Source organism: Gossypium hirsutum, chromosome D09 (assembly GCF_007990345.1).
Source record: "Gossypium hirsutum isolate 1008001.06 chromosome D09, Gossypium_hirsutum_v2.1, whole genome shotgun sequence".
Lineage (NCBI taxonomy): Eukaryota > Viridiplantae > Streptophyta > Magnoliopsida > Malvales > Malvaceae > Gossypium > Gossypium hirsutum.
In genome coordinates, this window is record NC_053445.1 from 40,696,385 (window position 1) to 40,711,115 (window position 14,731).

Below are 14,731 nucleotides of genomic sequence, written 5' to 3' on the forward strand. Positions count from 1 at the left end.
AGAAAAATCAAAAACGCAAAAGGAACGATTTAATTATAAACTGTGTTGAACAACAGCAGTTGGGTAACTTTGAAAAATCACCATAAATGGTGGAAAATGAATGGGAAGCTGAATAATATATGAAATTGAAGCTGAATGTGTCTATTTTCATATGAAAGAAATAGAATAAGCAAAAGAGTTGTATTTTTGGAGATATCTGAATTTTACTGAAACAGGGCTGGATTGATTTCGAGATCCCCTGTTCTAATTTTGGAAAATTACCAAAAATTGTAAAAAAATAATTATGGCATGAAATTTATATCCCTGGAATCCTTATTGAGTCTATTTTTATTAGAAACAAGAAAAACCATTTTTCAAATTTTGTACAGAGAGTTAAGTAAATTTTAGTGAGGAAGGGTCAGAACCGTTGGGCAGTGAAACAGGGGAAGGTTTAATGAATAAACTGTACTAATTGGCTGGGTTAAAAATTCTGAAATTTTTATGGTGAAATGGTATATGAGTCTAGTTCAGGGAAATTTACAAAACTCAATTTGGAGCCTGTAGCTCCAGATAAAATAAATTAGCGACTATGACGCAGAAAAACAGCTTGCTGGAAATTGCCTAACAATAAAGTTATTCATGAATAAGTTTATATTTTGGTGTAGTTATGGAGTAATTACTTATTTATCATGTGTTTACTTACTAAGCTATATGCTTACTCGATTTTATTTTTCTCTTGGTTATAGTGACTTCCAACAACTCGGAAATTGGAACGAAGTCAGACAATCATCTACACTATCCTTCACATTTGGGGTATTTTACTACTAGTGTTCCGAAATTTTATGGCATGTATAGACACTTTATGTAATGTGGGATCATCATGTAAATATATGTTATGGTTCCCTTTTAAATGTAGTGTTTATTAATAGTTAAACTATATGTGTGTTTATACAAATGAAATTGGTTGGTATATTGGAATGTGTTCTAAATTTGCAGGAGGTTTAAGCAAAAATAAGTAGGAATGCTGTCGAAAATTTTTAAAAATTTAGTAATACCTCATACTCTGTTTCGGTAAGGAATACGGGTAAGGGGTGTTACAACAAGAGTAGTTGTAACAACGAGCTCAACATTTAAAGGCTAGTTCTTCATTATTTTTGAAAAATACTTTTGAAAAGTGTTGTGGAAAAGTATTTTTTAGAAGTATTTTTGAAAAGTTTGATTTAAAATTGAGTGTTTAGCATTGCTGTTAAAAAGTGCTTTTGAGAAATAAAATGTCCATTTTAGACATGTTATTATCAAGTAACAAATATGCATTTAAATAATATTTAAATTAGTTAATATTATTTATTTAGTAATAATATAAAAAATATTATAACTTTTGTTAATATTTAATATATGAAATATAAATTGTAAATATTTTTAAGCAATAAATATTAATTATTTATAAAATTTAATTAGAATATATAAACTATATTTTAAATATTTAAATATAACCATTAAATATTTGTAATTAGTATTTTAAGAAATATTTTTTATTTTAATTAATGATTTAACACAATGTAATTAAGCACCAAGAAAAAAAAGAAAAATATTATGTTATTGGAGTGGTGAAAAAGTAATTAAGCACCAAAAGTGCTTTTGAGAGAGGAAAAGCTAAAATTTTTAGCTTCTCCTTTTCAGCTCCTTTTCAAAAGTGCTTTTGAAAAGCACTTCTGCAAGCTAAAAATTTCAGCCAAAAGCAGCTTGTTCTTCATAGCTTTTCTTTCAAAAGTGATTTTGGAGTCAAAAGTGCTTTTTTTAAGCAATGAAGAACTGATCCTAACTCTTGAGCTTGCTCCTCATCACTATCTGCAACTTCAAAATTAGCTGCAAAATGCTTTCCTTCGGGCAGGGTTGTATCTAGGGGGTTCGCAAGTGCCGGCACCTCTAAAATAAATTTTTTTTATTTAGATCTTTTAAAATTTTAAAATTTAAATTAGTAGAAGTAAAATTGTATTTTGGCCTCCTAAAAATGATAAAATTTCTATTAAATCATTTAAAAATTATAAAAAATTATAGGCTATTCAAATGGTAAAATTATATTTTGACTATCGCAAAAATTACAATTTAATTTCGGCATCTAAAAACAAATCTTGATTTTGCCCCTGCCTTCATGCCACCTTTGAGAGTACTTTAACTCCAAGTGACATTCTTCTATAAACTTTAGTGACAAAAACAATTATGGATTCTAAATGTAACATCTTATACTTGATCCACTGACCCAACTTGGATATGAAGTGGCACATTGGTCATTGAGCAACCCAAACAGTATTGCATAGAATCTTTACATGTTCTAAACATTTATCAAATATTTATTGTCGCTTAAAATTGAGCATAGATCATTCATTAATAATTACAAGGAATAATGACCTTATAAAATCATTTGAGTCTCGAGTAATCTACACCCAAAGTATTGACACATGACATGCAAATTAGAAAACAATAGCTCAAGTTGCAAGGTACCGGTACAACAAATCACAAGTATCAGTACATGCAAGGTCAAAAGTATCGGTACTTAGACACCCTGTACCGATATCTTTAAGAACGGGTTCTGATACTTGTGACCCTTAATTATGTGAAAGCATTTAGTTTTTTCGGTTGATTTTTTTATTGAATTGACTTAATCAACCATAATCAACAAATATCGACTTTAGGTCGATCTGTTCGATTAGGTAACTAGCTTTAGTTATTGGGCTTGAATAATATTATTTTATAAATTATAAATTATAAATTATAATTATATTTTAAATAATTAAAAAATATATTAAATTAAATCGTTCTTTCGATTGGGTCAATATGAAAATTTTAAAACCGATAACTAATCAAAATAATCAACAAAGTCAAACCCATAATAGAAAAAATTGAACAAACTGCTCAAATCGAAACTGACTAAATCGATTGAGTTGGTTTAATTGATTTCATCAATTTTAACCAAAATTTGCTCTCTCTTACTTCAGTTATTGACTTCCAATATATCGAAACCATGGTAACTCACCCTATGAGATTTCGCTACCTAAGCTTGAGGTATGGATACCCAAATCCAAGACTACAAATATAAAGCAAAAAGTGTAGTCTCAACCTCCAACCTAACGTGTCTAAAATGCAGTAAGACCATATTCAACATATTTGATACATAAAAGCTTAGTTAAAGATCATGTCCAACGTAACAAAAATCTCCAACAACGCAAAATCTACCTACCTCAGCAAAATTCATCATGGCGTAGGCTTAATCTACTATACAATATCATTATAACATCCAACTTGAATCCTGAATACCACCTCCATGTCTCCAACACATTTTCAATAATCATTGTAGCCTTATAACAATATTCACTCAAGCATGTAAGGCTCTTGATAAAGAAATCGACATGCTAAGTAAATGCAAGTACATTATAAAAATCATTATCCAAAAATTAAATAGACTGTTACAAAGCAAGGAAATAAACAATAAATATCACCGTCATGCAATAATGATAACGTTAAGGATTGAAGTGGACCAACAAAAACTTTAGGGGCAAAGTAAAATAAGTAGTAAACTTCAAGGACTAAAGTGTGCATTAAGTATTAACCACGAATGTACGGATTAAACCCTAACACTCCACATGATGCATACAAATGTCAGTCAAGCATAAAAGCTCTAATACATGTAAACATATGTTCCCCTAACACTCCATAATGATGCACACAAGTGTCAAAATGTATTTACATGCACAAGCGCCTAATGATATGCACATAAGTGACAAATACTTCATCTGATACCAAACAAATCCTATAACATATCAAATGTACTCGGATCATATTTGACATTGTTTAATAAGACATTTTGAAATTAGAACACATTAAAACATAAAGTATTATCCATAATTAATATAATTCATCCAACATCACTTCAAAACATAGCATCAATCTCATTTTACATCACAATCAAGCATTTTCTTTTAATCACACTATAAATAATATTCAAGGCATAATCATGGCACACCCAATCAAGTTAGATGACAACAATATATCAACAGCATCTTAAACTAAATCTCTTAAAGACATTATACTAGGAATTTAGTTAAAGCTAGCACAAACTAAAATTTCAAGTTTCAACAAATTTTCCTTTCCATTGGCCTTCAATGTCTCGGTCACATTCTTGGCTACAATAATCAACTGAAATAGTAAGATAAAGTTAGAGGAACATATATCAAGCATTAAAACCTCTTAAAATTAATAATGATATGCAATTTGATATAGTAAGAGCTTTCTCGATTCCATTGAAAACTTAAGAGAACATAATTGAACTTAACCGAGTTTAGAATCTAATCTTAGAAACAACATTAGGGATTTCTAAATGTCCAAAAACCAACAGCAACACCAGCTCAATCTCTCTATACCGGAAACATCTAAAACTCTCAACACTGATAACTTAAGCAATTCTCACCCAATAATATTCTAACTTGATTCTTAAACATCACACTCCATTTTAAACTCATTTACTAACCTAAATCAAGTTCTAAAATAACAAGAGTTACATAAATAAAAAATTTCCCTCACTAATTTGAAAATTGCTTTAAAATGGAAAATAAATGGAGATAAATTCAATAATCATGTTCCAAAGATTAACGATCATTGATTAATGTTAGAAAAACCTTTGCTTTACTGAAAAAAAAATCAAAATTCAACAAAGAAATCAAAAATCAATTTCTCTTCTTCTTGCACAAGCTATTGTGAAACAAAGAAAAGAGAAAAAGAGAGTTTCCCAAAATTATTTTATAAAAATTCTTGTTTTAATGAAAGAAATAAATGAAATATGTAATTACAAATTTTACTCTTAATGTTTACTTGGTCTTAATTTTTTATATAGCACCCTTATTGTTGCATATTAATTCAAATAAATCATTTTTTAGATAGGAATGTTGACGTGATTGTTGGTTGACTAACTGTCAATGCCAAACGTTAATTGATACCTCAAGTGTGTTTAGTTGATGATGTGTCACTATTTTTTATATGTCAGGTCAACAATTCATTAAAATTATAAAAAAAAGAATGACATTAATAAAATTTCAAAAAAATTAAATATATATAAATATAAAATTTAGTTTCTTTTAAATATGAATATTTTATAAAATTGAAAAATTACAAAAGTTATATTTTTAAAATATAAAAAATATTTTTTCATGAAAAATTAAAATATATATTAATGAAAGATATTACAATTTCATGAAAATTAAAAATATCTTTCAAATTAAAAAAAATATTTATATTTCAAAAAATATTTTCAAGAGATAAACAAGCTTAAAGTTTTTTTTTGAAATTGGGTGAACTTTTAATTTAATTTTCATAAAAAGAATTTTACTAGCCGCGTCATCATTTTATTGACGCGCCATCCTAGTCAGTGACAATTGTCACGCACAGTCAGCAAATATTGTTAACCGTTGATGATTTAACGATTTCCACACAAAAAAAGGACCTATTTGAATAAAATTGCAACAAAAAAGGTGCAATTGAAAAAAAAGAATTAGGGAAAATGAAAAATTAGCAAACATTAAGGGTGATTTGCAATTAAGCCTAAATGAAAATATAACTTGCCTTGGATTTGAATAAATTGAAATCAATGAGTTGAGTTGAAAAAGCAAATTGGAATGAAGAGAATTTGAGAGTTTTTTTTGGAAGAACTCGTGAAAGTAACTCCCCAAAAACTGTTCCCTCTTGCAAATTCCAAATGGGGATTTTGCTACAAGGGTTTGGGAAAATTACTACTTAAATACCCCTAACTCTCTAAATCGTACTTTTTAATATTCACGCATTAAATAAACCCCTCACTAGTTCTAATTTTGTTAGTCTTACAATTTAGTGCATAAGTTCTAATTAATGTCTAATTACCAAACAATAACTCTCTAATCCACTACCATACCCATTTCCGAAAACCTCTCAATTTAATTTCTCAAAATAGCTCAGTTTAAGAAATTCAGTGCATCACTAACGAAAACCGAATCGTTACATGCTATGAATGGAACTTGAAAAGTGCTCTCTTTTTGCATCTTTTGTTACAAGTCTTTTTATTAAGGGTATAGATTGAACTTGAAAATGACGACATACCTCTTCGCTATACTTTGGAAAATTGGATTAAGACTTTAAATAAAAAATATAATATCAAACTTTAAGTAAATATAAGTAGATTAATAATTAAATCATTATGACAAATTTATATGAAACATAATTATACACCGCATAAAAATAGCATAAGCAGAATATAAATATATCAACATGTTAAAATTCATATTAAATAAAGGGTTAGTGGTTTTTTATTTCACAAGCAGCCTTAAAAACGGTCATGTATCCTTTTTTAATTTTTTTAATTTTTTTTAATATTTTATTATACTTCTATAGGATACTTGTCAACCTCTTGACTCTACTTGTGAAGTCTAAAAACTTCACTACGCTAAATATTTTCCCATTAAATAAATTGTTAGCATGTAATGCTTTTATACAAATTTATAATATTTTAAACACAAAAGGGATGGGCTATAAAATATTTATAAATGATATGCCTACTGTACATTCGCATCATAACTTAGTTCAACTCAACATTGCAAGAAAGAAATCATATTTCTTTAATTAATCAATAATTTTGGATTCAATCAATGTTAATTATAGAGGTAAGTATCAATTTTACACAATACATCAGATTTAATTTGTTTTAATTGTACATATAAAACTTTGATTTAATTCAATTATAAATATTTAAAAATAAATAAATCGAATAATTTTCATCTTAGATAAATAAATTCTTTTTTACATATGTAAAAAAGAAGCCTAAAATGATACTACATCAAATACTGTGTTAATGATTTAAGAAAATTGAACTAAATTTAATATTCATTCATCAAAATGCACGGACTCAAAATTCGTATATCCAAATAAATAGTAAATCATAATTCATGTATAACTTTGATATATATAATAAACTTTTTATATTTTAATTTATGCAAATAATCTTCCAAATTTAACCCCAACCTTTAATTTAATGGCATTGCAATATTGTCAAATAACCAAATCCTTTTTTTTTTTCTAGTATGGCATTTTAACCCTTTCAATTCTAAATCACATCATTCTAAAGCAATAGATAATTTTTAAAGGTAGATAGAGATTTTGTTTAATGACATTGAAATTATAAAAATGTAGTTTATATTTTGTGTAATGAGAATACATATATATTAATGAGAAGTGTTAATATTTTCATTTATTCAAAGTATTTTAACATTATAAAAATACTTTTTATCGCGAAGTTGTATTCTCATTTTTTTAAAAAAATTTATTGTATTATTGTGTTCATATCATGTCGTATTCATATTGCATACCCATATCTATGCTTCATAGAGTGTGAATGAGCTCAAGAGTATTGCTACCACAAAGTCCCTCCTCACTACCTTGATCTTGCGCACGGCAACAATCAATTGATGCACTGAGTGAAAATTGCTCAATACTATTTCAAAGCATGATAGAATTTACTTAGTGCAAGTATATGATTGCAAAGCTTTCAATAACAATACAACCATAATAAACTAGTTTCAATCAATTCATTGCATCAAAGACAGTTTGATTAATTAATTTATTCAGTCGATTTGTCTAAGTAGTACAAGAAAAAAAAATGTTCAGACACATGAATGTCCAACTGAACTACCAATGTCGACCAATAAATAACGGTGCAAGTGTCACAATGACAATATTTCATTGTGCATAGTACGCAACTTAAACAATACAAATTGAACTCTGAATACACAAAGCGCAACAATGTCAATACACCCGAATGCTCGAAGCAATCCATACAATAACCAATAAGCATCAATATATCCGCATATTCTGACTAATTTTAATTACCATTTAATCGTTTTATACAATATAGCCATATATCAAAATTTAAGGAGTTAACGATTAAATCAATTGAATTAAAACTCATTCCACCTATAAATCATCCTTGTATTGAAAGTAATCGGTTCACATGATTGATTATTGGTGGATGGATTTAAAATCCGTATTTAACCTAAAAAACCAAAACTAAAATGGTTATATTAATTAAATTAATATTTAAAAGAATTAGTCAGAAATATTTACTTGATATAATATAAAGGTGTTGGCCCAATGACACGTGTGCACAGTCCACACCTTTGAATATATAAATAAAGGGCATGGTAGAGTTGAGAAAAGGCCAGCTATTTGTGGAACTAGGCAAACATCAATCGTTACAATTCATATCTTTGTGAAGAAGCAATGGCGTTGAACGGTGGCCTTAGATCGGTTTCTAAGATTCTGAATTCTTCGTCTCAATCTCTTTTCTCCAAGTCAAGTTAGTGATCCAGTAGCGATTTTGGTTTTTTTTTTTAGTTTAATTAGGTTTTGTTTTTGGCTATGAAAATATAAGTAAAGAATGGAAGATAATCATCTGGATGTTTGGAATTCTTTATTATTGTGTGTTTATCAATGTGGTAACCTAATGCGTCAAGAACTGATTGAAGCTATTCGAATTAATTTCACTTTATTGCCGAGAAATGTTGTGATAAATTGAAATGTCAAAAAGTTTTAAGAGATATGAAAAACAATATTTATTTTATTCAAAACCTAGCTTCTAAACCACAAAGCTGTTATTTTCTAAGTTTTGTGTCAACAACAATGCTAGATGGGGCTTTAGATGTCAATTGTGAACTCTATGGTCATTCATTATATGTTGGTTTCAAGCATCCATTATTGTTGCATTTGCTTATAGGTTTAACCAGCGATTATGACTATTATCTTATTGTTTTTTTATTTAAATAATGTTGCTTTTGCAACTTCTGAGCCATGTCAAAATTTCTGGGCCTTAGTAGCTTTTTTTTGTTCAGATGATATAAGCTTTGCGTTTTCTATTTTTAAGTGTTTGAGGTGCTTTTTATTTTGCATTTATGTGACCATCTCTAGCGTTGCATGTTACTCTTAACTTTTAACTGGCAAACCCTTTCATCTGATGATTGTGGCCACTGGTGGCTTTCAGCGCTCTCTAGTTGAATTGACTACTTTCTCTCTCCTCTTCAACAAATGAATGTCTACCTGACATTCTCAGGCACGATATTTGCTAAAAAATGCAATGATTCCATTGATTTTGGAGAATGATTGGATGCTAAATCTGCCGACTTTGGGTTTGAATGAGACTCATAAAGAACCCGTGCCTGGATTGGTAGTGTAATGGCTATGAGCTGAAAGTTGAACACAACTTGCAATATTCTTGTCTGCTTTGCTATTTATTGCTTGGCAAATATAAAAGGAACCTTAATTGCAATTTCGTTATGTAGGTTTTGGATGTTGTCTAAGGTGGTTAATTGGCTTTTAGAATGCAATGCATAATATTTCTTGTTGTGAAAATAACTCTCTTTACTCTTGATGATACCATATCAAGTCTAAAATGAATAGTCATATCCTAGATGGAGTCTATAATTTAGCTAAGTAGGACCATTCAAAGGCACGCCAATGGTTCTCTTCTAGCTCCCATTTGGAGCCTGTCTTTCTTTGTTGAGCTTATGGGCATGAATTCCAGAATTTTCAGATGCTGAAAGAAACTGTTCAGGAACTTGGCTTGTAAGATGTTATTCTTTTATGTTAAAACCTCCAATGGGTATATATTTTTGTTGTGTTTGTAGCAGCCAATAAGGGGATTCATTCAACTGCAATTAAGCGGATGGGGGGAGGCCATGCACATGGGCATGATGAACCATATTACCTTCATGCTAAGCATATGTACAACTTGGATAGGATAAAAAATCAGAAGCTGAAGATGTCTCTTGGTGTTTTCACAGCTTTTAGCATTGGTATTATTATTCCCATCTACGCTGTCATTTTTCAGCAGAAAAAGACTGCATCGGGCTGAATTATGGTGATGCTTGCAATGCAATAATAGAAGCATCCTTGGGAGTCAGGATGGCTTTTGAAATGGTTTCATTCAATGGTTTTGCACAGTTTTGGTGTTTTAGCATTTTTTACTGTTTCTATTCACCAATTGATTGTGGAAATTGCTGGTAGGATTGATCTTCTTCCTCATTTTGATAATAATCTTTGATGACTTCCAATGTGGATTTTGCAAGGAAGTGCATATATTTTGTACATTTGAACCCTTTTATCTCTCCACTCTCCAATTCGCTGGAATGTTAAGCGTGTCTTTTTCCTATTTTTATTCTTTACTTTTTTTTTAATTATACTAATTAGAAAGAAAAAAGAAACAACTATCACATCACATGCTTGTAAGGGAAATAATGGAGGAAAATACTTGTGGTAGGGGTAATGGTGTTTTATATTGTCGAAACCCCTTTTTGTGAAAAACAAAAAAATAGTAAGTCGACTTAAAAACAATGAAAATTGGAGTCGCCACCGGTCTTTAATGAAGTGTGATCGGATCACCTTGAAAGCGATTTTAGGTCTACGAATTTTGAGAAAACAGGTTCGGGAGTCGGTTACGCACGAGGAAGGGTTAGCACCCTCGTGACGCCCAAAATTAGTACCGAATTGATTGTTCAATGTTTTATTGTCGAATTTTGAAAAGATTTTAAGATACGATCCTTTGGTGAGAAAACTTTAATGATAAGACGCATTCATTTCGAAGAGATAAATTGTCGCACTCAATGAGTTAGGGTGTGAACATTCAATCTTCAAAATTAGATTTGTTCTTTTTTAGAAAATCATGTGCTTTTAGAAGGATACTTGACTATTTAAGTCAATCGAGAAATCCGAATCCAGTAAGTTAAGGTTCACTTTCTCGAAATTCTTAAACATCAAACATTGCCTTTATTTTAACATCGAGATAACAGAATGTCACATCCAGTAAGTTAGGATCCGACATTTTGAAATCCTAAATGCTTAGTTAAAACGATATGGTTTAAATAAAATAAGCACATAGCTATTTAAATTCATCGAGAAAAATTGGAACCCAGTAAGTTAGGGCGCAATTCTCTCGAGAATTATAAACGCTAGGCCTTTTTAATATGAAATAGGAAAAAAAATTTAAAAGAAATATATGATGCAAAAGATAAATGATAATTCAAACTTAGACTAAGAAATAACAAATAAGCAATAAATAAATACAAATAAAGTAATAATAATAATTGTATTCACATTATACATGAACTTAAAATAAACTTGACATAAAATGATAATAACATTATAGAACAATATTTTGAAACGAATTCATAACAACTAATATACATTTATTAATTTCACAAAAATAGTATACAAACATAACCATATAAATATACCATACATATATATGTATATAAAAAAATTTCATACGTAAGTAAGTTTTAAAAAAAAACTGAATTACATATAAGTAAAATCGATTTAAAATACATACATATATATATTAAAAACTTTTGAAATCCATAATCTTAATAATATCTAATACCATAATATTAACACATATTTTTAAAATAATTAATAATTTATATGTATATGAAGAATATTATTATATGTAAAAAATATTATTACGTAAATATTTGATATATTTAAAACAAAGATAAAACATCAAAATATACATATAAATTATATCAAATCGTCAAAAAAAAAAGATCAAAACCAAACACAGAAAACAACACCATTTAAATATGGATCAAAATGGAATCGAAACCAAATGTGTGGTACAAATTAAAAAAAATAAACAAAACCAGATTGAAACAACACAAAAGAAAGGGGAACTTGTCGCGCAAATAGACTGATAAACCCAAGTGCGCGGATCCTGCCCTCGGGTCGGGTCACCGCTCGAGTCTCAGCCTTGAACAACGCCGTATAGTCTTGGATCTAAATGAAAACATAACCAAATGTGTGATACCAATTACAAATAAATTAAAGGAAATCAGAATTGCAATTTCGATGAACACGCAAGAACCTATTAAGCAAATAGACCCCTAGTCCAGTATGTGCGGATCCTACCCCGGAAGGGTCACCGCCTGGATCGGGCTATCGAACGACACCATTTCAGTGCCAATGTATGGGCTCTGAACGACGACGTTTTAAATCTTGCGATTAAACTAAAATAAACCCTAAAAAAATTGTCGTCCACAACATTAAAACAAAACCTAAACTAAAGTAAAACCCTGCGCCGCTCTGTGCATTGAGAACATTCAGACGGCACTCGAACCTAGCCCGTTCTCCGATGGCAGCGAAGAGGGCCAAGATCACGCTACCAGGTACGTCCCTCCCTTTCTTTCTAATATTTCTCTTTTGAACAACGATTGATGGACATAAAAACTAGAAAAAGAAAGTAAAGAAAAGAATCAAGCAACAAGCAAAATAGAAAGGAATAAAAACCCAGAAAATCACCTTTCTCTATTTTTTGAATTTTTGTATTCTCAATTTTTGTATATTGAATGCGTGTGTCCGTTACAGTACGCTCTTGGTCTTATTATAGTCTCTATTTACAGAAAAATGAAAAATAAAAATGAAAACAAATCGCCCCCGTTCTGTCATTTTTGTTTCTTTTCTCTCTGCTCCTTTTGTGTGATATTGGTGTCTGCTTTGCTGCTCGTTTGTTTGTCTCTTGCAGGTACGGCGTGTAGGGTTGGGGACGTGGCACGTACGGATGTGCGCGGGCGCGCGCGTACGGAGGCTCGCGTGAGTGGTGCTATGTGCGTGCGTGAGGCTGAGGGAAAGCGGGTGCTGAAGACCCCAGAAACCCTAGGGTTTCTATTTGTTTCAGTTTTGGGCTAGGAGTATTTGGGCCAGGGTAATGTATTTTGGGTTTGGGTTTAAATTTTGGGTGTTTTGAAATTGGGCCTATTGTATTGAATTATAGCTGGACTATTATTGGACCTTTATTTATTTGATATTTTTCATATCTGAGTTTTAATAGTTGGGCTCAGGCTGGGTAAAATTTGGGTATTACATATACTATAAGCTCATCAACCAATCTAATCTAGAGGAGAAAATGCTTTATGCTTTGTAAAATTATGTAAATTGGTTCCCAGTTATATATGTTTTTGCCATCAATAAAAAAATTAGAGAAAGATCAAAGATGTTAAATAAAAATGTTTTTATAATTCTAATTCTTCACTAACTAGGCATGTCATTAATATTTTTATTATCCTTTTTCTTTTATTGAAATTTATCTTTAATATTGGGCTTTTGGTAATAAATATGTGGAAGAATCATACATTTCATAATTCAATATATACATGAATAGAAAAGGACGATTTATTTCATAATAACATGTATCTTATAAATCACATTAATGGTCTTTTATGCATCTAGACATCCACAATATGCAAAATGCATGTATTACAACACTTCCTTTTGGATGACTATTTATTATGAATGTATTTCATTAAACTTTGTGAAAAAAAACCCGATGAGATAAAAGCTATTGGTCTTTTATGTATCTAGCCATCTACAACATGCAAAATGCATGTATTACAACACTTTCCCTTTGATGACTATTCTCTATAAACATGTCTTACTAAAACCTTGTCAAGAAAAATCCAATAAGATAAAAACTTAGTAAAGGAAGAGAGACATATGTTATGGATACCCATCTATATTGAACCGTGAAAACAGAAAATGATAAAATATTTTTTATTGGATCAAATAAAATTATTTTTTGATTGGACCAAAGATTACACTAATTTTATATGTATATGTAATTATTAAACATTCATGTTTTTAACCATCTATAATATGTTTCATATAAATAATTATTTATTTATTGTATCTTAAGGATTTTAATGTAAATTTGTATATGAGCAATAAAGATGATTGCATCTTATTTAATATGTATGCATTTTTTTTATTACAAGTATCTTGGTCTTTCATCACCGCAATTTTGTTATAAGACTACCTTGATCTCGTCAAAAGTGAAAGTTCACTAGAATTAAAGATTCATGAAGACATATGTAAGACACTTGTCACTCTTTAGATCTGTCTAGCCAAGAATAAGTGTTGGGTTTTTCTTTATAAGATTCACATGTGAAGCTTGCTTAGTTTGTCTTCATTCCATTGTTGCTTACCTAGAAGGTATTATGCCTCTTAAGTGATGGATCATGATGAGACTTACACCGTACACATGGCAAGACCTGAAGTTAAGGGAAAGTCATCCTCACCTATAAATATTCAAAGATTTCCCTTCAACACAAGACTTGGTCCCCAAACCCAATTGACGTAAATTAGAAAGAGGTTGCTTAATTATAAGGGGACTAGAGCTCGAGCCTGAAACACCAATAAGAGATACTATTCAAGTTCAACACGCATCCGTCTTCTGCAATGGAGTTACTTAATTATAAGGGAACTAGAATTAATGAACTCGAGATTGAAGCCCCAATAAGAGATACTATCCATCCATCTTCTCCAATAGAGTTACTTAACTAGCTAGCTTCCTTCAAAGCAATGGGTTCTTTACCTTGGATCAATTGCTAATTAAATTCCAGAATTTCTCATACATAGCCTAACCAACCAACATGTATGTGCATGCATGTATATTGGCAAAAATTTGTTTGGTCCCCGTCTTCGACGACAAAATCTGTGTCGCACTAGCAACCCATTGTACAGAACTAATGCACAAATGAGGAGTAAAAGATTGTTTAGTTTTCCATAAACAGCATTGGAAATTGAGATGGTTTGGCTACAAAATCAAATGAGAATATCCCTGTAATGATCCCACAAATCAAGGAGATCAGAAATGGGTATCGGACCATAATCTTTCACAAAAAAAGAAAAAAGAATA

General features: G+C 30.1%; 1 protein-coding gene across 2 annotated transcripts; it reads left to right on the top strand.

The window, feature by feature from the left end:
* Positions 1–8,214: 8,214 nt before the first annotated feature.
* Positions 8,215–10,198, top strand: LOC107892894 (uncharacterized). Of its 2 annotated transcripts, none has more exons than XM_016817914.2 (2): positions 8,215–8,350; positions 9,675–10,198. In XM_016817914.2, exons 1-2 carry the CDS (start codon positions 8,275–8,277, stop codon positions 9,899–9,901), a joined length of 303 nt encoding a protein of 100 aa, XP_016673403.1. In that variant the 5' UTR covers positions 8,215–8,274; the 3' UTR covers positions 9,902–10,198. The 2 variants fall into 2 exon arrangements, with proteins under 2 accessions (XP_016673403.1, XP_016673404.1); XM_016817915.2 differs by having other exon boundaries at positions 9,678–10,198.
* Positions 10,199–14,731: the final 4,533 nt, after the last annotated feature.